This window comes from Platalea leucorodia (genome assembly GCF_965183815.1).
Source record: "Platalea leucorodia genome assembly, chromosome: 5".
Lineage (NCBI taxonomy): Eukaryota > Metazoa > Chordata > Aves > Pelecaniformes > Threskiornithidae > Platalea > Platalea leucorodia.
In genome coordinates this window covers 94,108,675-94,136,227 of record NC_138827.1, presented here as the reverse complement: position 1 = coordinate 94,136,227, position 27,553 = coordinate 94,108,675, and the positions used below count along the sequence as shown (strand labels likewise).

The following is a 27,553-nucleotide window of genomic DNA, read 5'->3' as shown; positions in this document are numbered from 1 at the left end:
ATTTTTCTGAATGTATTTTCCTGTCAATATTTATACATACAATGTATCCCCAGATTGTTATATACTGCCACAGGAAGGCATGCCTTCTTATGGTGTTGAGCACAGATACCTCCTGAAAAAAGAAAAGCAACAAAAATGGACACCGCTAGGTTAAAGCGAAGTCTTGTTTGTTTGTATGACTAGGTCATATAAAAAGTCTGTGTACAAGTGGTATTGAAAATCGTTTAAAAGACCTTGGCTCAGAAGATGATTTCATCGTTCTTTGGAGGATGGTACAGTTTCAGCAGTAGCTGAAAGAAGCGTTAGCTTTTGGTGGTACAATGTTTTGAGAAGTCCATGTGAGAGTGATTTGCTGTATTTTTTGTTTACTTTTTTAATAGGCAGCTTATATTCCCCGGTCATTGCATTTCTGGTTATGCTTCACAATGCTGTCCAAATGTCAAATTTATCTTGCGGAAGTGAAGGGCTACTGACCTTGTGTTTATAATTCATAAAACTTTAGCTATCGTTCATTTATATCGGTGGCATTTTATCTTAATTTTACACAATATGTGGGCAGAAATATATAAATTTTATATGAGGTGACCGTTCATTAGTATATATACTTGTGAGTTTTAATAAAGCATGAGTGTTGTAATTCAGTATAATCTGTGCAGTCTACATGGGTTGAAAACCTCAAGCAAAATTTTCCATCCCAAAGTAAACATGAGTGAAAAAATAGATATCAATAAATTTTTTCCCATGCTATTTTAAAAATAATTAACTGTTGGAACTGGCTGTTCTTCAGCAAAGTTTAAGTTCAACTTTCATAACTTGAATAGATTGCAATTTTAAAAATATTTTTCTTCAAAATCAGCCTTTCACATTTACAGGACTCTCATATAGCATGGATATTAATATTTCTTAAAAAACAGGTTTTATATATGGATGCCCAGTGGTTTTGTATGTTTGGACTCTGAGGGTAACCTGTTCATTTTTACTGGCAAATGAAATATCTTTTTAATTTTTAAAAAATGAAACAATTTTTTCCTTATATTTAAAAAGAAAGTGTTTTTAACCCAGCACATTATTATGTCATAAAATATTCATTAGCCTAGATCTGTACTGAATATAAGTTTTGAAAGCCCAGTTCAAAAGGAGATGATATTTTTTTTTTTCCCCAAACGAGTATAGTTGGTGGTTCTGCATTAACTTATATGGATACTGTAGATGATACTTTCCTCTTGAGCATTACTAGAAAAGGGAATCGCACACACTGATTTATGTTAGGTGAGCTGTTTCAGTTTTCCTTCCCCTTTTGAAGTTTCCCCCAAATCCTATTTAAGTGTGATTAATCTAAGCAAGTTTGCATCACTTCTCTAAACTGTTTCTGTTAAGGAGCTAAGTACTTGGCATTCTGCTGGAATTTATATGAAAATCCTATCTGAGCAGGCCGCTAGTATCAAAGCAAATTTCAAGTCAGGATTTCTCCTTGTTCTTCCTTAAGTACCCGTTGGAGAGGGATGTGTAAGCTCTGGTTGTGACTCTTTGAACAGAAGAACCTTTCAGATTGCCTATTTGTACATGGTGATCCTATAAAATTTTAACTGAATTCAAAATTTTTTCCCTACCAGGTGCCATCTACACCCTCTATCACCTTATATCCTCATGAGCTTGAGTTTTTGATGTGTTTTTTTAAAGCTCTTAAACAGGCTGTTTCATACCTCACTGGGTAGAGTGGGGTATCTTATTCTCCGCTGACTGTAAGCCAAGAGCCTGCCTTACAGTTTTGACCTGCTGTAAATAATGCTGCCTTTGAAAAATCTCTGTTTGGTGAGGAGCCTGAACTCATGATGCCAACTGCTGTCTTAATCCAGTTGTGTGTTGTAGGGACGGCACCAGGGTTATCTAAAGCATATAAAGCCCAGTCACACCAGTGATGACTGTATCTGGCATTGCTGAGGGGTGGAGAGGGAAGGTGCTTACACCACTGACCTTACACATCCAGTGCTGATGCTTGGACTGTGGTTTGCAGTAATCTAGTAGCAATGTAGAGACATGCACAGGTTGTAAGTTCTCTGAATTTGTATCTAAGTTAGACACCACGAGTAGCTCAGTGTAAGGAATGACACTATCTGTCTGACCTAGTGTTAAAGACCAGGCACCCTTACAGAATGTTTTGGTAGGTGTCACTTGCCTGTCCTGGTTTTATATTGCTGTCCTTCATGGAATCTGAGTGGTTTCTCAACTGAAAACAAACTTTCAGGAGTAATATTCAGGAATACATGTTAAATGCTGAGCATGACAAATGTAATAGGTCTGTGAATATTCTAGCAGTTAAATCTGTTGGTGCAGCTCGTATCTATCAATAGCTTTTCCTCCCTCTGTGTAATGACTGGCTGGTTGTTCTGGCTGAGGTAAATCTTAGTCAACTTGGTAAATACCCAGTCATGCATGCATCTGGCTTTATTATGAATGTCACACTGACTTGCAAATTTAATTGGTAAAATTTCTCCAAACTTTAGAAGAAACCTGCTTTTTTGTTAATCAGCTTCCCTGTAATGCTTAATGTACATTTCTCTCATTCTGTGATTGTATCTGTAGCTGTACTAAGACAGTACAAATAATTAACTCTTATTTGTTTATCATTTCTGGTTCTGTTCTGTTCTGTTCTGCATGTCCTGTTCATATGCTAGGGAGAGTCATAGAAAAAAAATTAATGTCTAGACAAAAACACCTTATAATTCACCTTGCATTACTCTTTAAATATTGGGATTACGGAGCAAAGATTAAACCAAACCACAGAGTTCATACTGTGTCTACATAAAGGAATAAGATGTAAAAGAACGCCTTTACACTATTAAAGAAAATAGGATGCAAAGTATAGTTGGTGTGGTTTGGTAATAAAGGACTAAGCTGGGCTGCTAAGTTTTGTTCTTGACTAAATTATTAACCCAGCCAGATACTGCTGTCACTGAAATCTGAAAGGAAGTTTGAACCCTTCTGACTGACTGACTCTAGGCAAGTTTTCCTGTGCCTTTTGTTTTTACCAAAAATGTGAAAGCTTTTAGGACAAACCACAGGGTGTAAGAAGTGCTGAATGATTTTGGATGTCTTGTTTCTTGGTTGCCCAGCATAAGGCTTGCTAAAATGTCCTTGGTTTCCCAAGGCAGAAGTTTATTGCTGTGAAACCTGTGCCTGTTTAAAGTAGGCTCAGAAAAGACAGCATATGCAGTCCACCTGCTAGTTTTGACAAACTTTTGTAATGGGTGGATGTTTGTATAAGTGTAAGATATTGTTCAAGCAGAGATTCCCGTCATTAGCTCTTGGTGCCTAGAACAACTCAAAATCGTGTTTGACTTTTTAACTGTGTGATTATAATAGTGAATTAAGTTATAAAAGTAAAGGAATATCAGATATCTCTTTATATCATCAGGTATTCTACAGAATATAGGAGTATGTGATTTTTATATTCACAGTTGAAAACTGTTGTTTATTACAAGGCACGTTTGTGCTAGATGTACATTTGTCGTGTAGATCTACTGATAATATAAAGTCTTTTATGTGTATTAACCATTTTTCAGCCCTTAATGCTCGTTAACACTCAGGATCCTCCAGTTTGTATTCATCTTTATATTGTTTGTAAGCAGGTGCTTAGAACTACTCTCTTTAATGGCAGCGGCCTCTGATAAATAATAAATAATACTCAATAATAAAATGAGTAGATGATTGCTTGCATTTTAAGTTAACAATAGCTTTTTTCTCTCACTGTAATTTTTCGTCAGTGATAGATTGAAAGATTTGTTCCCAAATGAGTTTAAAATCCAGAAGCTTTCCACTTGCTGAAAGAGATGTCGATATAATCTATAAGATCAAGATGTATTTGCTCAAATTTTAAAATATTTGTCTTTAGCAAACAATGTTAGGAGTCAAATGGTGGAAGTGATCACCCCACCAGATATAGATTTGTCTCGCTTCCTCCCACTAGACTATTTTCCATTTGGAGGTGCATCAGTGTAAATATCAAAACAACTGTGGCCTTTATTGCAAAATGAGTTACCATATTCCTTCAGCAATTCCAAATATTGTTGGATTTATAATTTTTACATTTCCGAACAATAATTTTATTTTTTTAGCAGGTTTAGTTTATGCCATTTGCAGGCCAAGCAATTTCTCAAAACATACAATGTGCTTAGTGGCGTGAACAGAGAATGAGAGTTTAGGATGATGAAGATTAAGGAAATCTATTACAGTTCCTTTTAGTAATCTGAAATTACTTTGAAATGAATCATTAGCAATGAACTTAACAAAGGTATAAAAATACTGTGCTAGCGCTGTGCTAATAAAAGTACTGTCAGCATCTTTATTTTATAATAATCTTGAAATAAAAATGCTGTTTAGAAGACACTAATAAAACAGGCAAATAAGGATATTTTACAAATTACTGTTATAGCAGTTAGTTTAAAAATAAAGTGAACAGGGATGATACAAAATAATTCAGTTTCATTTTACAGTCAATTCCAGTATTAGATTTTCTGCAAGATGACATTGCTTGCATTTGTGTCAAGTAGGATTTTCTTTGCTGTAAAGGTAACCAGCAGCTAGGTATACACTATAAGCACTGCACTGGCATGCAAAAACAGTGTCTGGTCCAGACGCATTTTTTTAGCCATTTTTTACCATTTTTGCCCTCTTGCTTTATTCTTCCTTCTGCCTCCTATTGCCCGTTGTCTGTCTAAAGCTAACGAGGCTGGCAACAACTATGTTTTCCAAAATACCTGCAGCCCCCATAGTGGGAGGTTTGGCCCATGCTGGTTTCTGTTAGCCAGCGCGCTCCCCGAGCACCTCTGCCCAGCTTGTCTGCGGCAGCAGCAGGGCACAATGCTGATGTGGCCTCTCTGGGTCACATCTGTAATAAACACGATCTTTTTTCCTTATAACCCCACAACATTAAAACCTGAGTGAATGATTATAATTGTGTCATAAAACTTAGCTTAACTTTGTAACCGTGCGAGCAGGAGTCTTAGATGTCTCTGATACCCACAGATTATATTGCGCTTGTGTAACTGGCTGAAAGTCCTGCCTTTCCCCCTGCCCGGCTATGGATATAAAAGGACCTGACGTAGCTTCTTCTCACATTAATAGAATTCCCTGTCATGCACAAGATTTCCTGCCCTATGTAGCATTTTTGCTCATGATGAAGGTAAACCGTCCTTCCTTTCTGAAGAACAAATGGAATTTTTAAAGCTTTGGTACTGTGAGATGCTGCGGTTCAGCACTTACTTACCCTGCATTCCCTGCGTGTCCAACCCAGCCTCTCTTTCATGTATCATTCCGGCTTTTTTTGTTTTTATTGCCCTTTTCCCCTTCTGGACATGGATATCTAAATTGGTTTTTCAGAAATTGGTGTCCTGCATTGTAATGGTGTATTATAAGATAATGATTGTTTTCTTTCAACTTTTTATAATATTTAATTAAGGATTCAAAAGGATCTTTTTCTTTGTGTTGATTCTTGCTTCGAGGGGGAAAAAAGTCCCTCAGGAGAACTACTAAATTATTTCTTAGTAAGGCAGGCTTGTGAGGCTTTGTTTCCACCAGATTAGCTAAAATACATGCTGTCTGTTCACTGAAGTCACAAAGGCCCTGATTCCATGAAATGAACTGTTAAGTTCAATGGAATGACTTCTGCCCAAAGTTACTCAATTTTGCAATAATTCATGCTGGTACAGTTTGACGCTGGTGGACATAGTAGTTTCCAGAGTCATCTAATATTTCTGCATTCCACTGACATATACTCAGAATCTTGCAAAATGCTGAACTTCTTGTGTTATGAGTATTTCCCAAGGTTTTCCTAGTAGACCTTTATGTCCAGTGTCTGTTCTGTAAGTCCAGGAAAAAAGTGCTTAACTAGTTCATGGCTGAAGAATTTTATTTGCCGAGCCCAATTCTCTGAGATATCTTAACATAAACCTATGTATTCCTAAGGTGATCTTCCACTTTCACGGTAGGACAAATTGCATGGATAAGGTAACAGTTTATAGTAAACTGTTGATATTAATATTACATCTAATGTTCATTTCTGAAGCCGGAAATGTAGTCGCTGTATGTTATGTTTGCTGCTCCTTGGCTAAACTTTTGCCTCGTGAAGGTACCAGCCTTCTGTTCTCTGCAGTAATGCTGTTCTGCTTTGCACAGGTTGAGGATCTGTCCCCTGAAATTGAAATCCCTGAAGCTTTTTATGTAGCTGAGCCTATTTGGTTCATGTTCCAAGGGATGATGGAATATGATCTACTGTTTGGGTGCATGAAAGCTGATTAAAATTGCATCTCCATGTATTTATTCTGAGTGCTGCTTCTGAAAGGTGAAAGCACAGAAACAAAGGTCTTTTCTTTATAGAGTATGGATGACAAGGATTTACATTTCTCAAAACTTTCATGTTATCTCAGACCTGATCATGGAAACAGCCCTCCTCTTGAAGGGAGAGATGGAGTTAATATTGGAATATTTTTTCTGTATCTGATGAATCTTTGATTAATGCTTCACTGGTATTTATTGTCATCATAAAGCTGTTATGAAATAGAAACTGTTAAATCAATTTTCGGAGGAAAATCTGAAACAAAGCCACATAGGTATCCTATGGCAGTGCGAAGTCTTTAAAAGAGGATTCTCGAATCTTAAGCTGATGTGTTAACTGCTGGATCTTCTTTTCTGAAGCAAATGTGGTTTGAGTTGATTTTGTTCTCTGTTTCAGATATCGTGGAAAAAGTAAATCCTAAATAGTCACGTTAAATATTTTCACAGAGGAAAAATATCCCTATAGGAAACACTGATGAGCATCCCAATAAATACTACTTTTATAAATGACCTAACCTTTGTTTCATTTTAGTCATGTCCTATGAGAAGTAAACAGGGTAATGTTCAACTAGTGCATTATTTAGAGATTTTTGGAGTACATTTTCAAAGCCTCACACAGAGCTCTGTCCACAGGATTCCCATTAACCCAATGGGAGCCGCATGGCTAAAATCCTGCAGAGCAGTTTGAAAATGTATGCCGTGCTGTGCTGAAGATAAATGATTAAAGAATGAGTGCTTGAACCAGGGAGGAGGGAGTGATGTTGTGATTCTCCATTTAGGGCTGTAGTTAGACTAAAAATCCTTCTCTAAGCCCTTCTTAAATGATCTTCTGTTGGAAGTCCTAGCTAATAGCTCTCCTGTTTCTGCAAAAGAAATACCAGTACATTACAAATAATTACAATAAACATTTGCACCTTAGGGATGTCTAGATGTCCTTTCACTTCTCTTTATGCTTACCTTTTTTGTTTTTTATTCTTTCTATACTTTATTCTTTCTATACTTTATTCTTTTTCCGTTATCTTACATATTGCTTACCTTTTCATGTCCTTTTTGCTTCTTCTCCTCAAAGTTCTCTTACATCTTTTATGCTACTGTTGCCTTTCTTTCCGGTCCTCATGTCTTGTGCTGTTCTCTTCCTCTCCATTCTCTCCTTAAGACGCTTTCTCAAAATATTTTCCTCTGCTTTCATTCTCTGTTCATAAGTATTTCCTTCTTCTCTCTTCTCCTAATCCAACTCTTAGTTTGTCCAGTTGCTCTACTTTGTGGGCCAAAGCAATGGGATATGCTTTTCCAGAGCCCTTTACTCTCCCCTCTGTTCCTGTTGTTTTCCATGTTGATAGCTGGCCATCCCACTAAAGTGTTCTTTACTCTTCTCACCGGATTTCTGACATCATACAACTTACCTCCTGAACCTTTGAGGTCAGCAAGATTTCAAACACTGTGTCTGATACAGGGGCAACATTCTGCATGACTTCAGAAAGGGGAAACTGGGAGCAGGCAGTAGCAGAAGCACATAGATGCAGCAAAGAGCCAGTGTTCTTTCTGTATATTTCAGTGCAAATCCTACATACAGAAACTTTCCCCTGCTTTTATTCAGTTTGTCTCCAGGATAATGCAATTTAAAGAGATGGGCTTCAATAGTGATGAATTTGGTATTTTGAGCCTGTGTATTCTGGTGTGTTTTTTCCTGTTGTTACTTCACAAAATGGATAATGGCGGTGACAGAGTAATGTGTTTGGAAAGATATGGGGAGTGCTTTATGGCGCTTAACGTAGAGGCATGAAAATGTCCCTGCCTTTTTTTTTTTTTTTTAATGCAGCTGTTATTTCTTTCTTCTTGCATCTCATTTGCACCTTGATATTCTTTTTCTTCCCCTTTTTTTTAATCGTCTTTTGCTTTTGTTAGGCTTGCCACACATACAGAAAGGGAGAACATTAAAAGTTATTAATGACAAAATATATCTAGCTCCTTCTTGGTTTTTTTGTGACCAGTTCACAAATAATTTAATTCAGCCCTTCTTGTTTGTTGGCATCAAAGGTGATGATGCTGTATATGACGCTATTCCAGGCCTCTTTTGTGTGCATTGTCATGTATTTTTATTGCCTCATTATCAACTGCTTGTTTGTAGAAAAGCTGTCAATATAATTTTAGAGAGACTACCACTACCTAATGATACAGGTAATTAAGCCCTTGGAGACCATTATTCTAACCATATATTACTTGTTTAGGCCATTTTGCTATGCTGCTAGGGTTTGGCAATCTACAGCCAGTAAGCTTTCATTCTTATGTTTCTGACATGACTTGTTTCTGTGGTTGTTTTCTAACCACCTGAAATTTCAGACTGGAAGAGTAATTACTTCTGCATCTTAGGTTTCTGTGGTAGTAGATATGTATTGCTGTTTACTGAATCTGTCCTCCGGAAGGATAAACTCCCGGGCTGGCACCATTGGAATAGGAAACTGGGTTGTTCCAGGGTGGTGCTGCTTGAAACCCGCCCAAAAGGAGGCATTCTTCAGGTTCAGGAGAAGATACTTAGCATTCACTATCCTGGCAGTCATTCCCCATCTACTTTGGGGAAAAACACATGGGGGCATTTTATTTGTATATTTTTCATTCCATGAGTTGGTAATTCGGAGGGTAATATGGAGGGTTTGTTGTGTGAGAAGGACCTAGTCACACAGAGAGGGCATCAGGGCATCACCTGTTCATAAAGGGTACAGAGAAAATGTTTGATCATAGCTGATCAGCCAAGAACTGTCTCATACCCTCTGTTTGTGAATGTCTGTTTGAACGTCCAAAGCAAGCTCTCTGCTGAGGAGAAAAAAGAAAAGACAAATTCTAAATATACCTACAGCAGCACACTATCCCCCTTAGGTATTAAAATATTATCATATCATTCTTTGTAGCACAGACATGCCTTGGAATATTCCTACACATTTCATCCACCTTTGCTGATCTTACATGTAGAGGCTTACAGGAAGTCACAGCTGAATTGAAAATCTCCATTTTTTTCTTTTCTTATTGTAGTCTTTATGAGCTGAAATTTGGAAGAGCTGAAGTCCAGAAAGACAAAAGAAATTATACTTATTAAGACTCCATGTTGTCTTTAAAAGTACTTTTAAACAAATCTCATGGTTGGGAACCGGAGTCATTGTTTCTTGACGTTCTGTTGATTCTTGCTGTTCTTTGTATTTGTGAACATCTAAGGTGACCCATTTTGGGGGGATCCGAGTTCAAAGTGGGAAACTTCCTGTTATACTTGAGTCCTGTGTAATTACATTGGCAGGAGTTTGGCCTTTGGACCTTTGCAGTTGTCAGGAAAGGGCTGATGCTGTCTTGTGAATTTGATTTTTGACATAAAATTTAGGTTATTGACCCAAACCAGGATTGGTTTCTTGAATGTTTATTTATTTAGAGTCCCATTAGCTCCATTAGTAGTTAGTTTTTTAAAGGCATTAAATTCACAAATAACATTTTAAGGGAAAAAGAATGCAAGAATTTAATAAACTTCACAGTCTTTGCCTCTGAAGGCATCAGGGCATGTAGTATGGTGTTCAATATAATGAAACTTTCTGAACAACTTTAATGGTATGCATACTTAGTAGTCACTTAATCAAAAGAATTATATTGCTTTCTGTACAGCAATAATATGCGTGCTCACCAGCCACTTAATCAGAAGAATTATATATTTTAAATGTTCTGCAATTTTTTAATGCTAAACAATTGTAGAATGGTGAGGTATAAATATCTCTCTCTATCCTCCCACAAATTCTCCAGGTTTCATTTTAGTGCAGAAAAGTCGGAATGATAAAAAGACAGAAGAAAGCTTTTGATACCATGCTTCATTCCAAATCGAACGGCTTGTTTAAGGTTATGCAAGCACTAGCATAAGCTATTCATATGAAATGTGCGAAACATTAACATATCAGTAGAGAGATCGCAAAACTGCCGATTTATTTGAAGTTACTAAAATCTTTTTTAAGATACAGAGCTCAGATCACTGATGGAGAGAACTGAAGACTTGTACAGTCATACCAACAAAACAATATAGAGCGGACACGTCATCTGCTGCTTAGACCCATCAGTTGGCATCCTGGGTTCTAACGATCACTGATATTGGCCGTGTTGGTTAGCCTTGCTGTGCCTCAGTTTGTTCACCTGTAAGATGAAAACACAGTATATTATGTTAACCTGCATATTCACAGCACAAAAAGCTGTGGACCTCAGACCTCTTAGGAGCAGGGACTTAGTAGATCCTGGGATGAGGCCTCACGTAGCTGATCTTTCTAATAGAATAACCATGTTTACTAGCACATGGTGAGTTATGATAATTAAAGCTAGTGTGATTTGTCAGTTAGAAGAAGAAACTCAACTTTGTGATAGATCATCCTTGGATTTTTACTGCAGTTGTTCACTAATTGGAAGATGTCAATACTTTGCAGTGGATTTCCCAGTCATTATATAAATTAAAAAGTGGAACATGTTATAGTGAAGAAAATACTATTATTTATTGGTTCCATGAAGTTGGGATTTTACTTATAGAAAACCATATCCACCCATCTTCACAGAGTATTTCTCACAACAGTGGAACCCTCTCAAAACTCCTATAAGATTTGCAAAGAGGTAGAGCTATGAGGACAGTGAAATAGCTCTATATTATGTAGACTTTAAGATTGGTGTCCAGAATCCAGTGGCCTAAGAAAACCTTCACTGGGGAGTCAGAGAGGCTGAAAACAAATCATGATAATTTCTGCAGAAGGAAAAAGAAAGTCCCTCCTGTTTTTATCTTTCTTCCAGCTGCTGTCTGTACTTTGGCCAGCACAGTTTGGTGTCTACCACAACACTGCGCAGTTTAAGCCTGAAAGCTTCATGATGGGCTGTGTAGCGTGAAAATGCGTAAGAACAGTTTGTTTGCATTGTGGAGAGTTCTGCAAATGCTCGTTGATGACAGACCTAATTTTCAACTTGCATTTCTCTTGTACCTACTTCAGCCCCACAAAAGCTGCCTCCCACCACAATATCATCTTTGCTATTCATGGAAAACACATAGAAACTTATGTAGCTATGTCAAGGTGGTCTTGGTACCCCCTTGAAGCCATAACTCAGAATGGAACAAGAGCTTTTTAATTTTGAGTGGCTTTACGTTCCCATAAGTAACTTCAAGCAATAGTGGTTTGTCTGTATCAGAGTGCTTATATGCAATATTAAATATGTGTATTTGGAGGAGCTAGTAGATATATCTATCCATCTATCTATATATTTGCAAATATGGAAAAAGAAATACTTGTTTAAAATGTAGAAAACAAGAAAAAAAGTAAAAACGCCATTATTTGAAGTTGGAAATATTTGCAGTCTGATTGTATAGTTGTCTGTAATTTTTCTGATGCTTTTAGTTATGCTGAAACACTCTGAGTATTTCTGCTGCCTCCAGCATGAATAGAGTTTGAGCTTATGAGCATATGTTTCAGCTGACACGACAATTAGCTTTCCGTACGTGTCTGGTTTTATCCACTTATCGTTAATGGAAATATCTCCTGTCCTAAGGTCCCAAATACGTTACTGGGGAATTGTAGGAGGGACATTCCTTCCATTTGAAAAATCCTTTCAATTGCCTGTGAGAAGCTTTTCTGTGAGGCTTAGTCTTGGACTGTTTTTTTTCCTGTAACTTACAAAATCATATACGGGGCTGGTGATGGAAGACACACATACAGTCCATATGGCATTTGTCTATCTGTCAACACGGAAATAAACATTACTACTGGTTTCTCTTGCAGTTCAGAAACTTTTTGCTGTAGGTATGAGTTTGATGAGTGAAATCTGTATGGCTGAAAGAGACAATGGAAACATTTCCAACATTTCCTGGCTCAGATGGTAGTTAGAGCAGTTTCAGAGAAATGTCAGGTCTGCCATTGTGTGATAACAGAATTCAGACTTGTGTGAGAGCAGTGATATGCCAATGCTAAGGTCTTCCAAAATCCTACCCTACTTCTCTGAGGCTCAAGGCACATACTCACTTTATTTTAAGGATACCTTGAAAATTTCCAGTGGGTTCAATGGCCACTTTCTACTAAGTAAATGTTGTTCTCACTCTTTCAATTCTGTGTAATTTTCAAGTGGTGGTATGGTCTAGCAGACAGAGCACCTGATTAGATTGTCCGCTCAAAAGAAGGATCCTTCTCCACTCGTGTAAATAGAGCTTGAGACGTGTTTCATACCAGCCCAGACTTGCTATAGTTGCCCATGCACAAGGTACTTTATTTTACGTGCAACTCTTCTTTAGATAGCTTGCCCTTCAGGCAACAGTTTGAGTATGCTTTGAGTATGTTTTTAGAAGGAGGGTTTAGCATGAGTATGTGAAAAAGCATGGCTTGTGCAGTTTGGATTTGCCACTAGCAAATGCCACGGGGTTGAACTGGCTGCTCAGAGCCTCTGATGGGGAAAGGGCCGTGATGGTGCAGGAGAATTTCTCTTGGTATTTCTGCGTTGATAAGCACCTGTACTGATGAACAGAAAGAATAAACATGAATTATACATTATATGTGTGTCTTTCTGTTGCTATTATAGAGGATGTTATTACTTTATTTTCCAACTGAAATATTAAGGGTGGATATTGTGCATTCTGTAGGCTTTGCCCAGCACACTGCTATAAGGCATGTACCAATGTCGTATCCTAAGCCGAACTGAAAATGCGGAGAAAAACCCTTGGGGTTTAAAGCCTCAGCATTTCCCATCTGTCAGTTCTCTTTTTAAGTTTATCACGTATCTGTTTTCAATTCTCTCTTTGCTTTTTTTAATCCATTTTCAATATCTAAATTCTTTGGAGAAGCTTGTGTCTGTCTCCTGGCTACCTACCCATTGGAAGCAACGGCCTAAGAGCGTGCTGCAGGCTCAAGCACCGAGAACAGCAGGCTTGGATACAGCCCCAGGCAGGAGGGACCGCTTCACCCTGGGCATCACCACGGCTCGTGGAGGAGGGCAGAGGCTCTCGGGGCTGTAGGTGTGGCTGGCAGGTCACTGCACAGTCTGGAGATGAGCCTGCAGATGAGGGAGAGAGCCGAGGAGAGCAGGCAGCCCTGTCTAGAGGTAATGGAAATCCTTGGGGCCAGAGGGGAGTAGGCAGAGTCTGCAGTTCAGGAAGCTACTAATTTATTTGAAACCAGGTAGAAGGAAAGACATTCCTGCGAGGATGCAATGAACAGAAGCTATTGTTCAGTGAGCTCTCTCTGTTTCTGCTATGTCTTGTAAAGCCACTTTCATATTTTAGAAAAATCTGATTTTAATCTAAAATCTGGATTTTTAATTTGTTCAGGAAGGGGTGTTGTGTGTGTTTGTTTGCTGTGAAGCCTTTTGGTAGTTTGAGGAATTCACTGTAAGGAGAAAGTCTGACCTGATCCGTTGGAGAGCTTTGAATGGAGTCGTGAGGGAAGTGAGATGCAGGTGACCCCAAACCTGAAGTTTGAAACGACGTATGAGTAAGCAACCAAATTTATATGGGAGCTGAGTCAGACAGAAGCTTTTGGTTTGGTTAGATTGTGGGTTTGGAGAGAGAGCTGCACGGTTTGGAGAGGGAGCTGCAAGATTTGGACAGAGGTACAGAGGTCTGCCACCGAAGCCAGACAGATTGCGGTCTCCAAAGAGACAACCAAAGTCCAGCTGGCAAAAGTGCCGACTGGTTCATAGGTGAACCAAGAGCTGAAAGAGCTGAGAAACCATGTGAGAACCTGTTCCTCGGTCCGTGGTCAGGTGGTAGGGAGGGGTCAGACAGCTCAAGGAGCTGAAACCCAGGCCACATCTCCAGGGAGGCTATAACTAAAAATAGAAGTCAAGAAACTTAAGCCAGAGACTGCCTAGGAGAGAGGCAGGAAGCTTCACTGTCTCACAGATAGGAGCTGGAAGAAAATACCCACCTGAGAATTTTCATTACACAGACGTAAGTTAAGCTAAAGATGGAGAAAGATATGTTATTGATATTTTTCTCTAAGTCTTTAAAAAGAGTCCTGCACCCACTGCATGGCATGAGGGGATGGAAAAACCTGAAATACAAACCTCAGCTGCTGCAATAAGATTCTGTAGAAACCTTTGGACATGTCTCTGTGAGACTGTAAGTCAGTATCAAGTTGAGGGAATTCTTGTGACATGCATTTGAAATAACCACTGAGTACTGTCACCTCAGCTTGAGGGTGATGAAAAGGGAAGGTGATAGCACCCAGCAAAAGGTAGCTGCCAGCCTGTGGAAATCTTGAAGGAATTAAGTCAATGGAGAAGGGGTTGAAACTGTCATGCACCTTCTAGAGCTGGAACAGATACGTGCTACCTGTCGCTTGGAGGGAGAATCATGAAAAGGGCTGTGTGGGACGTGGCTGAACAGGGCATGGGCCATAGAGAGTATTTATTCCCTATGCTAGAAGGGGAATTAAAGATCAGGATATATGGGAAGGATTTTTTTTCAAGGAAAGCTTGCTCTGTTAAGGAAAGGTTTTAGGTCTAGGGAAATCAAACCCCTCTAAGGGATATGCTACAGAGGACTGGAGAAGAGAATGGGTTTCCTCTGCAGTGAGACAGGACATGTCCTACACAGTTATCCTGGTTTCGGCTGGGATGGAGTTAATTTTCTTCCTAGTAGCTGGTATAGTGCTGTGGTTTGGATTTAGTATGAGAATAATGTTGATAACACACTGATGTTCTAGTTGTTGCTAAGTAGTGCTTACATTAAGTCAAGGACTTTCCAGTTTCTCATGCTTTACTGACTGAGAAGGCTGGAGATGCACAAGAAGCTGGGAGGGGGCACAGCCAGGAGAGCTGACCCAAACTGGCCAAAGGGCTATTCCATACAATATGATGTTATGCTCAGTATATAAATTAGGGGAAGGCTGGGGGGTCGGGGGGCACTGCTCAGGCACTGGCAGGGCATTGGTCGGTGGGTGGTGAGCAATTGCATCGTGCATCACTTGCTTTGTATATTCTATTATTACTATTATTATTACTACTACTACTACTACAAATTTATTTTATTTTATTTCAATTATTAAACAGTTCTTATCTCAACCCACATGTTTTCTCACTTTTACTCCTCCGATTCTCTCGCCCATCATACCGGGGGGAGGTGAGTGAGCAGCTGTGCGCTGCTCAGTTGCCAACTGGGCTTAAACCATGACGGTCCTCGATTCACCTTCTCCTTCAGCAGTTTCTGTGACTAGTTGTAAAGGACTCCATACAGCAGCCTTCCACCTCCGATGCTTTCCCACGACGACAGGACCCATCAGTGAACAGGGCATATTGCTTCTCATTTTCTGGTAGTTAATTATACAGTGAGGCCTCTTCAGCAAGCATCACCTCCTCCTCCTCTGGCAATATTCTGAAATCTTTGCCTTCTGGCCAGTCCATGATCACTTCCAAGATTCCTGGGTGACGGGGGTTTCCTGTTTGAGCCCGTTGTGTGATCAGTGCAACCCACTTACTCCACGTAGCATCAGTTGCATGATGTGTACAGGGGATCTAGCTCAGTCAGTAGAGCATGGGACTCCTAATCCCAGGGCTGTGGGCTTGAGCCCCATGTTGGGCGCCAGAAGGATTGTTGGGGTTTAACCCCAGCTGGTGACTGAGCACCACACAGCCGCTTGCTCACCCTCCTTGGAAGAGCAAAAGTAAGAAAACTTGTGGGTTGAGATAAGAACAGTTCAATAATTGAAAAATAATAATAATAATAATAATAAATCGCAATGAAAAGGAAAACAACGAGAGAGAGAAACAAAACAAAAACAAGTGATGCAGCCGCTGACTGATGCCCAGCCTGTCCCCAAGCAGTGATCGCTGCCCCGCCACCAATTCCCCCCAGTTTATATACTGAACATGACGTCATATGGTATGGAATAGCCCTTTGGGTCAGCTGTCCTGGCTGTGCCCCCTCCCAGCTTCTTGTGCACCTTCAGCCTTCTCAGTCAGTAGAGCATGGGAAGATGGAAAGTCCTTGACTAGGTGTAAGCACTACTTAGCAACAACTAAAACATCAGTGTGTAATCAACATTATTCTCATCCTAAATCCAAAAGGCAGCACTATACCAGCTACTAGGAAGAAAATTAACTCCATCCCAGCCAAAACCAGGGTAACAGTTGAGAGGTTGGTCAGAGAAATTCCTCTTCACATGTGAAATTACTGTGGCAGATTGTGTGAGAGACACCTCTCTCAAGGAAGGAAGTCAATAAACCTAGCTGAACGGGGTCTGAAAGACCTTTTTGGGAAGTGGGAAATATATGGGGAAGGTTCTGCAGAGGTGGAGGGCTGAGAGAACTCTTGTGCCTCTTCCCATTAGTATATTTGAGGAAAGATTAATTCCCGTATGAGCTTAAAATATGTTCTTGCAGAGGACCCCAACAAAATAGCTTATGTCCTTGGTCCACTTGAAATGACAGAACTGGGAGAGGCACAAAGCCAGCAGGTTTTCTGACCGTGTTCCAGCATTGCTGGGGAACGGCACAAAGAAGGTGCCCATTTATGAAGGTGATGGTCCTGAGAAAATTGGGAGGAAAGTCAGGAACTTGACTGCCTACCAGTGATGCATCAACCCCAGCAGGGTCTGTCTTGCCTGGCCTGGATGAAACTGTGCGCTGGTGCATGCTGTGAGTTGCAGCAGCGGGGCCAGGCAGGAGATGGAGGCAGCAGAGCTGTCAGAAACATAACATCAAGAAGATTTAAAAGCAAGTCTCCTACAGCTTGGTGGGCCCTTGCAGGGAGGTCCAGGCTTCCAGACAAGATTTGAGTTGCAGCAAAAATACAGAGGAAGCTTCCTTCTTCCATCTTGGATGCCTGAGCATCTGTGCCCTGTGTGCTGCTCCCTGGGCAGGGAACGATGTTTCCTGCTTTCCAGAGATTCCGCTGGCCCCCTTGCCCAGAAACACACACAGAAACAAAGCCAAAATAAATAACTGTACATTGCAGTTGGATTGATTTCCTGGTATTCTCTCAACAGCACAGGACAAATTACATTTTTTAAATGTAGCGACGACTGATTTTATTTGAGGAGGAATAGCAGCAAGGACCTGTGGATCATAACTTCAAGTCCTTGGCTTTTGACCCTGCTGTGTAATTCATTTCATAAACTGCTCAACTCTGGCTTAAAACTGTTTAGGTTTCTCATCCCGTTGCTCTACCTGTCAGGCTGGTTCGGAGCCTCACTTTTTCAGTAATTAAAAACATCCTAATTCCAGCCTAAATGTATTTGTAACCATTATATTCCAATATTGTTTTGTCAGTCATTGATGGTAGGTTGATGTAGTTTTCTTTCTCGTTTTATTTTTTCTCACTGATTCTTTTATGGAAGTCATACCCATGTAAGCCCTTGGTCTCTTAAGTTTAGCAAGGTAAGTTGTTTAGTCTCTTTTCATGACACGGACTCTCGATTCCTCTAAACAACCTCAGAGCTGTCTCTTCACCGAATCCTCTCTGAACGAGCCGCTCCTGAATACTGGTGATCGTAATTGCAGATAATATTCCAGATGAAATCTTGACAGTGCTTTCCACAGTAGCATTAATATTTTATGTTCCTTAAACTCTTATATTCCATGAACAGATTCTGGTCTCAGAGTGCCTCATTTCTTCTTCTGTTTAATGCTTTGAGAAATTTATCCTTGGGTTAGGACTGGTAGAGGACTGTTTCCCTACTCTAAACTGACATTTTGTCAAGAAACTTCAGAAGCTTCTATCAAACATGGGTTTAATCTGTTTTTCCCCTAAAGAAAATAGCTTTTTAAAAAAAGAAAAATTGAAAGAAACACTTCAGTTTTAAGAAAACTTCAATTTCCTATTCAAATAATAGATGTAACAAAAAATTTAATGGTACTGAGATGCTTTAGATGAATAGATAGTAAATAGAACACTGAAGAAAGGGGAAAAGAAATGTTCTTAAATACTGATTGAAGAATGGAGACTCGGGAATGGTGAGCTTTAGAGGCTGTTTTTGCAGATTGTAACAGCTTGATAGTTACATAAGATGCACAGAATCCTTGGCAAAACAGGTTTTTTAGCATAGACCAGCAAGCAGGCAGAATACACGCGTGGGGGATAGCTATTCTGGATGTAATCGGCAAGTGCTTGATGTTGGAGTGGGTCCATCTAGGATATTAGAATCAAGACCAAGAGAAGATAACCTTTCATGGTTACCAGAAGGGGGAAAAATATAGGTTGGTGTGTAGAAATAGCCTTTCATTAAGCTCCTGATTTTTCTACTTCACTTCCAAAATTTACATGTCCTTTGGAACCCATGTTCAGGGAGCAAAACATGGGGTTTCAAGTTAAATTTGTAGAGGCTCAACTATTCTTGCATTCTTTAAAAGAATTTATACTAAATCTTTCTGGCATGTGCTGTCACTGTGGAGAGTATTATAGATCATATAATAACAATCGCTTTTTCAATTAAGGTGCTATTAATTCATGCTTCAAAGATTCTAATTTATAAGAAACAAGTCTCAATTATTATCCTGTGCCATGTTTGGTTAAGCAGTCCTTCCTAAAACTGGACAACTGGGGTGCTAGTGAAGAGGCAGCAGCTTATAAACTGCAAGAGCACTGGCCATCAGAGCTTTGCAGTAAATTTAACTGTAAGCAGATTTCACCTCCTTGTTTGACAGAAACTAGTTTTCGCTTTCCTTTTTCAGATATTCTGTGGGTACCTAAGGCTTGTAAGATCTTTTCCGTGCTGGTTTTATAGTGACATGACCACACAGACCGTGTCTCTCTTATGCCTGTGGTTCAGCTTTATCGCTGTCACCTCTTACAAACTTTTATGAAAGCTGCAAACAATAAAACAACAAAAATCTCAGCTTTGTTTAACTGAGCTCTTTGTCGTGTTGTAAAGATTCTTCTGTTGCATAGAAATCTGAGTGCTGATGGGAGGTGTTTCCAATTGCCACATGAAACTGTGTGCTTGCCAGTCCCTATAAGGCTGTTTGTCAAGATGGGCCTGTTGTCCAAAACAGACTGTCTGAATTTGACTGAAGATTAAATGACCTATTGAATTTAAGAATTCTTCATAATTTTTCTGAGCTGATTTAACTGATTGTACTAATATGCAACTAGACTATATTTTCATTAATATTATTAGGCCTAAATTGAAAAACTCTGATTTTTGCTGATAGTTGAATCTATTCCTTCTCCCATTTTTGCTTGTTTATTAATTTGTAAGAACTTTATGGAGGACTAGAGTTGGAACTGTGTATGCATATATAAAAACAATAATTAAGAATCCTATTACATAAGTAATTTAAAAATGAAATGATGAGCATGTTAAGAAATGAAATAATTCAGTGAGGACTGCACAGGAATTTATATTATGAACCAAAATGATTTCTTTTGTGTAAAAGGCATCTGATTAAGGTCAGCCTATGAGCAGAAATGGTTCCAATCTGCAACTGAAAAACTGCACCACTGTCTGCACTAGAGATTAGAGCTGGCTTGTTTTTATTCACATTTGGTCAACAGATGGTCCAACTATTCTGTGGGCATTCTGGCAGTGTAGAAGTCTGCACATCAATGACAAAAAAACATCATACAAATAAGTAAAATGTCAGTGTTCATCTGAGTAGAATGAATACCCAGCTTCTCGAAAAGTAGCGTAGCTGGCTGACTTGAAAGGAGAGAACCTAGCAAAACATCATATTATTGCTAAATTAGCCAATACCGTTCATTCTGATAAGACTGAAAGAACAGAAAGACTATGAGGCTTATATAAAAGTTAATGTTATTGGCCTTTGGCCAGAGCAGTTAGCTAATATTTGCTGTCTTGCTGGATTGTTACCTTAGAAATAAAAAAAAAAAAAAATTGATACACTGTGAATAATTCTTCTGCTCAATTGGATTTGCAAAGAATGGTACACAAAAGTCATGTTTCCTTAAACACAGTAGAAACAAACAACAGCAGGCAGTTTCTGGTCCAATATGCCTAGGAATACTGGCTCTTTATTCAAGGTCACAGTTTTAATATACAGCGTCTCTGGCGATATGGGTTAAGGTAGCTCTGCCTTCGTGTCACCCGGTTGTGGTTTAACCCCAGTCGGCAACTGAGCGCCACACAGCTGCTCGCTCACCCTCCCCCCCCGCAGTGGGATGGGGGAGAGAATTGGGGAAAAAAGTAAAACTTGTGGGTTGAGATATAGACAGTTTAATAGGAAAGCAGAGGAAGAGGAAATAATAATAATAATGATGATGATGATGATGATGATGATGATGATGATGAAAGAAAATACAAAGCAAGTGATGCCCAATGCAATTGCTCACTACCTGCTGACTGATGCCCAGCCCATCCCCAAGCAGCGATCGCTGCCCCCAGCCAACTCCCCCAGTTTCTATACTGGGCATGATGCCATATGGTATGGCATAGCCCTTGGGCCAGTCTGGGCCAGCTGTCCTGGCTGTGCCCCCTCCCAGCTTCTTGTGCACCGGGCAGAGCATGGGAAGCTGAAAAGTCCTTGCCTGGTGTAAGCACTGCTTAGCAACAACTGAAACATCAGTGTGTTATCACATTATTCTCATCCTAAATCCAAACCAGAGCACTATACCAGGTGCTAGGAAGAAAATTAACTCTATCCCAGACGAAACCAGGACACACCCACACACCCATGCCACAGCAGCTTCCCTTCTCCAGCATGGCTGTTCTTCCAGCTCTTATCAAGGGATGGAGACAGCTTCAAAGCAAAAGAACAGAAAGCATGAAAGTGAGGGTGAGAAAAACTGTTGCATCCGCACAGCTGAAGAAGCTGTAGAGGAGTGAGAATTTGCATGAGGAGATGGGGAGTGGGAGAAGTGTGAGGACCTTCAGCTGGAATTGGCACTGAGCATTTTTTGTTATAAAACCCAGCGTCTTTGTGTCCATCACTGCTTCTCTGGCTTTTGATCCCTTTCCTCTTCTTACTGGTACTCACAGAGCTGAAACCAGCTGTAGTCCAGACCCTTTATTTGTTGTCGGCTTCGGTGACATCTCTGAAGCCCATGGATTCAATTTCTGATCTACCTTGAATGGGACCAGTGTTTTGTAGGTGGCTTCTGTTATCCCCAGCCGTCCTGTTGTGCAAAGGAGCAGAACTCTTTATTCTGTTCAGCCTCCATTCAGGAGGGTTAGCGTTATTATCAGTTTTAACATGCTTGATGAATGCATGTAGATCAAAGACAGTTTTTGATGGTCTCTATTAACACCTTTGAAAATGAAAGTGCAAACCTTCCTTCTTTCAGTGATGGAACTGAAGTTGATTTTGTTTTCATGAGATGGTAGTACCAGATTGTAGCCTACACTTGCTTTTTACATCCCTTTGAAAGGGCAGAGAAGGGTGAATGTGTTCAGCAGCTGTGCCTCTGTAAACAAATGTACTGGCACACACTGCTGCACCTATAATATAGAGAGTAAATAGTAGTAATGTATTTGACAGTCTGTCTAAATTGCACAAAACTGACAATTGGCTAGAAATACAGCAGTTGGGTTTTTTTCAATCTGACTGATTTTGTTCCTAAACAACAGTAATTTTATCATGGTGTTTGGTTACACTGTTGACAAGGTGATGTCTTTTGCACACATTTGTTTTTAATTTTTGTAACTGAGCTCCAGTAGGATTTTAACAATACAACTAATTACTGTGCATATTCAAAAGATAAAAGAGTGCCCTTAATGTGTTATTCATAACGTGGAGTATGAGAACATTATAAGGCCAGGATTGTCTTTAAATATTAATTTCATGGTAGCCATGGATGCATTAGGCTCTTGTAAAGAACAAAAACACTGAATGCAACTCTTAATTTTTTTCCATACAGTTGACTTTTATAAATATTTTCATTCTCTAGAATGGAGGAGACAGTGAGAAATCTGCTACAGAGCCAAGGATCACCAGGCCAGAATGGAGAAGGAACTGTCAATATCATGAAGGTATATCAGGTATTAGTGACTTATGACCTGTTTTCCTGTGATAGAAAAGTTCTTTAAAACAAAAATTGCGCTGCTGAGGTAAACGTGCCTGGCAGTGTTTCCTGTATTTGTGTATTAGTTTTGAATACTTGTAAGTGGTGGTTCGTACCATCTACATTTTTGCAGATGTTCTCTCACCACAGTTTAAGGCTTGTCATTTTTATTGTCATTGTGTTATCTGCAGTTGTTGCTCCTCACAGTTAACAGGGGACAGAGAAACTAGTTTTGAAGAGTGTTAAATCACTTAATATTTTAAGTAATATATTCCAGCATCTCTAGAAAACATAGATGCTTTTGACAACTTGACCTTCAGATTGTAATGGATAATTTTATCCACTCATATTCTTACTGGGTGTGAGGTTTCCATATCAAGCTCCACAGTTTCTTATTGCTGCTTATGGAAGGTGTGTTTCATCAGCCTCACTTGGTGTAGAGAGAGAGTGTCTCAGGACAGAATTTAGGAGAGGAATTTTAGAGGTTTTTCAAAGGGAACCAGGTCTGTTTATGCTGTTTACAAGAAGGGGGAGTTTTACATTTTCCTAATGTGCTGCTGTATTCTGGAAGCAGTGAACCTGAGGTGGTGGAAAGCCTTTTTAAGTGTCTAGAAAGAGGAATGAGATACATCCCAGTTAATGAGGTATTCTGTACATGAATTCTTAAAAAAAAAAAAAACGCTTAATGAAGTCAGTCCTATCCTGTATCTTTTTAAACAGAAAGCATTCCTTATAAAGATATAAAATGCTGAAATAATATATTAAAGTATATATTAGGTAGCGATCATTCAGATAAAACACTTTTCAAAAATTCTAGTTATATTAGTCTGTTCTTACAACTGATGGATCAAAAATACAGCAATATAGCTAAACAAACATGTATATTAAGAGTATTTATCGCTCTAATTAAATTTTCATTTTAAGCTTGGATTGGAGGGAAAAGAATCTTTTAGATTAACCTTCCAAAATAATCAATTCTTCTTGTTAAAATGATAGTCTGTAAAATTTAATTTCAGGACAAATTAAACTTTTTGTTGAAGTTATAATAGAACATTGTGCTTTTAGAAACTGGTGATAAATGCATCCATATTTTATTCACTACCCTTTTGGGATGCAAAAATGAAACTCAGCTCCCTCCTCCTGGTTCAGAGTTTAAATCTGTACTTCCTGCTCACTCCTGCCATCATACAGTGGGTGTTCTGAAGTGGGCTTGGTGTCAGTCTCTCCTTCGGGTGGATTACTTGTCTGTCTGTTTATAACAGACAGCTGGAGTGATTTTATTATCTGCTTTTCTGTATGCTGTCTTACCTTGGAAACCACAGTAAGGTGGTACCACAGTTAGGTTGTAGCTTCTGTGGGTTTTTTTTTTTTTGCACTTTCAACAAGAAAAGCAATAAAGTATTTTGGTTTCAGTTGAACCGAGGGTTTGAGTGTTCTTTATTTTGCTTTTGAGCTGGAAATAAATTAGCTATGGAGTCTTTTTTAAATTTGAAATTTTGTGTGCTGCTTCCCTAGAGGGGGGATAAACTAGTCATTCCAGTTTCAGTGCTTGTGTATTTCTGTGTGGGTTTTCCTCCATGTTTTATTTGTTCCTTAATTTTTGAAAAAAGTGAGAATTTGGTTTTGTTTTGGTTTTGTGGTTTTTGTTTTTTTTTCCTTTGGGGCCATACTGACATAGGCATTTGTTGTCTCCTACCAGCCAGGAGAATGGGTACCATGGTGTGTTTAGTGTAAAATCTGTTGGGTTTATTTTCTGACCAACAAAAGAACAAGGCAGTTCTGCCCAGTTAATAACAAGAACAACAATTCTTTCTTTCCCTTCAGCTCTAGCAAACAGCCCCCTCCACCTAGCAATCTGCCGTCTAACCATTTTTTCCCTTCTTTCTGGACATGGGGTTTTGTTTCAATCTGCTAGGTGGTAGTCAGGGATGATTCCCCAAACCTGAGCCTAGCTGTCTTATAGAGCGAACCCGTCTCTGTCCCAGGACCTTAAACCACTCATATACCTGTTGTTCTAGGATTACTTTTGATCTTGTACTCCACATTGCATAACAGCTTCCTTCTCTTCCTGTTCTCCTCTTGTTCTTGGGAGTGTTTTTGCTCATGATATCAAAGTCAGCTTGTTTTTTACTGATTTTCATTTCTTCTGATTGCCACTATGCAATTTTCTTTTCTTATGAATTTCTTTTCCTAATTCATGACTCAGAAGCAATGATTTTTCTTTTCCTGGAGGAATAGCTAGGCTACTGCATCATATACCAGCCTGTGATTGGTAAAACAGGTCAAAAAATACAGAACATTTCCATGGACATTGTGTTTTTTCTGAAAGTCGCTTTGACTCATTCATCCTCACATGCCTTTTTTTCACTTTTATGACAAAGTTCTGAACAAATAGTTTGTTTTCTGGGAATTTCAAGGAATGGCTCTATTCACATGCAAAACAGCACATTCCTGCCCTCATATGGCTACATGCTCTGTAGGTCAGAAATGGGTTCACTTGATGTGTGTTTGTTATTCAGTTGCACGGTAAAAACTATGCAGTGTGATTTAGGCAACAACCACATGTAATAATAAGAGCTAATACCTGAAAGGCTCTTCAAAACAAATAGTTGGCAAAGAATCTGTGATCTGAAATGCTTACAAAGTATTTTAACATTGAAAAACATACTAATAAGCGCTATATGAATCATTAGTATGTTATTGAAACCAACTGTGTGGAAATTGTGGACAAACATGTCATCTAAATATATGATGAATTTTATTGCAAATACTGTGTCCAGGTTTGGCAAGAGGCATCAATATTGCAATAGAAGCATTTCATTTGTATCTTTCCAAATGCATTCAGACAGTTTTTTTGGTATATTTATAAGGGTAATTCACAAATGGGGATAGAACTTGAATGTACAACCTAGGTAATGTTTCGTAAAAACAGACGTATTCAAGTTTTTGGGTACATGATAACCATATTATCATCCCGTATTTGTAAGTGAAGTATAGATGTGAGCTAACACATGAAAAAAAGATTTTTATGATCTGAATTCCAAGTGATATATATATATCTTCATATACATACACAAAACTTACTGAATATATAAATACTACCGTTGTCTTGAAAGCCATCCTTTACAATCAGTTACCTTATAGAACATTCTGAATCATACCTGTTTTCTGTGATTACTATGATATGATCAGAACAATGTGATCAGTACTCAGTGCAATAGAGTATCAGATTTTACTGCAGTTACACAACCATACATTTCATAACAAATGAGGACATGACCTAGGTGATCTCCAGTGTGACTTACCAACATAGGTCCCATATTCTCTGGCACCATGGTAAGTTAGTTTGAGTGTCTGAAGCCTGTTCAGGTTAATATCTGAAGTCATAAAAGTTACCTCTGTGCAATAAACGCTTTTGATCTATTGACCATTATCTACATATTTGTTTTTTACAAATCTAATTATTGTTCCGGGATGTATGAAATTGAGTTCTTATTATAATATCAATATGCCTGACTCCAGAATAAATATTCTTGCTAATGAACATTAAATGTTGCATAGTGATCATGTTAGAAGAATAATAATAAGATGGAGCCCAGAGCGTGCAGTATTATTGCAATATTGTGTTAGGTCTTGCTGGGATTCTCACTTGAAGCAAAATATTCTAACCCTTTCCATAGAGCTAGCTGCCCTATGGGAATTTAATTTGCTGGACTTTCAGATGGATGATGTGATTTCTTCAGGGTAAATGAATTTAGAAGCAGGATTGTAGATAACATTCTCCTCTGTTATCATTTTACATAATAATAACTGAGGGAAGATTTATAATGAATGCTATGTAAATGTAGACTGTGTGATTTGAATTGCCGTGAACCATCATATTTCTTGCTTAAAAGTTTACTTGACTAAAGGGTCTAGTATGTAAGAGCTTTTTTGATGTTTCCAAGAGGCATTGTCCACTTAACAGTAAGACCATGAAAGGCCAAACCAATACCTCATATATTAATACTCTTCTCATTCAAGACACAAGTACTTTATCTAAGAGGGAGAGTGATCCCAGAAATAATTGTGTGCAGTACTCAAACTCAAGACATTAAAACAAGCACCCTGCAGACTTTCCTTCCTAAGTTTATGGTTGGACTCGATGATCTTAAAGGTCTTTTCCAACCTAAATGATTCCGTGATTCTGTTCTATGATTCTAAGTTTGTCCTTGTGATTTGGCTATCAAAACCTAAAGTCTCTTTCCTGTTTCATCATGGTACTGGATATCTAGGTAGAATCAGACCTGATTACGGATCACTCAAAGCCTTTCATTTTTTTTCTTAACTTCTTTTGACTTTATGTCAGTGTAGAGTGGTCAAAATAGACGAGGAAGAGAGTTTGTTGTAATTTCACCATTTGTTATAATTCTGGAATTGTCAATATGTGCACTAAAGCTCAGGACAGACGTGGTGCAGTCGCATCAGAGAGGAAGGATGATCTGCTGTTTAAAGCACTGTTTTTGGAAGACTAGATTTTGATTCTTTCATTTGCTACAAATTTCTCCGTTTCCTTGGACAAATTCACTTTATCTGTCCATCTTTAACCTTTGTCTGTAAAAAGAGGATAACAACATATCATTTAATCTCAGATACATTTAAGGTGTGGTCAATATATATGAACTGCTGCTTCTGTGGTAACAGGAACTATTGTAAGTACTGAGCCAGATAATGAAGAGATTAAAAAAAAAAAAAACTTTTCATAGTTCCTTGTGAACGTGGAAAAAGGCTTACTTCCCCCAAGGAGTTTGCTTAACGTACGAATACTTTTAATAGAAAATGAACGAATTTCAAAGTGGAGCATGGATGGTCTTCAAGTGGAACCATCCTGTCTTGTGTTAAAAAATATGGAAGCGAGTTTTTGCTGTTGGTAGTTTGGGGATTTTGGTGCATGAATTCATATGAACAACTTAGGGAAATAAAACCTCGTGACTGCAGGGGTTGTAACCTTTTCAGAACCCCACTGTGCTTCTTTGAGATTTACGCTCCAAACAAATACTGCTGTTGGGACCAGGCACGTTCTTTTGATCAGCAGGAACTGAAATCCTGGGTTTTAGACAGCCTGAAACTCACCCATCTAATGTCATGGGCCCAGTCATCCCTGAACTTCTGTGCTGGTGCAGAGTGTCTCTGACTGCGCTTGTTCACCAGCTGGTATGGTCTAGGCTACTTTTTAGCAGAAGGAGTTTTCATCATGGTGGACACTGCAGGTCTTCGGAGGTTGACTATACAAATTCATGAGGA

General features: G+C 38.9%; 1 protein-coding gene across 1 annotated transcript in view; it reads left to right on the top strand.

Annotated features, from left to right (window-relative positions):
* Positions 1 to 27,553, top strand: part of NCKAP5 (NCK associated protein 5) — a gene marked incomplete at both ends in the record, with an annotated part of 383,473 nt that overhangs the window by 212,442 nt on the left and 143,478 nt on the right. The window contains one exon of the mRNA XM_082314721.1: positions 22,157 to 22,247. Coding sequence (XP_082170847.1) covers positions 22,157 to 22,247 — 91 coding nt within the window. The remainder of the gene's footprint in view (positions 1 to 22,156; positions 22,248 to 27,553) is intronic.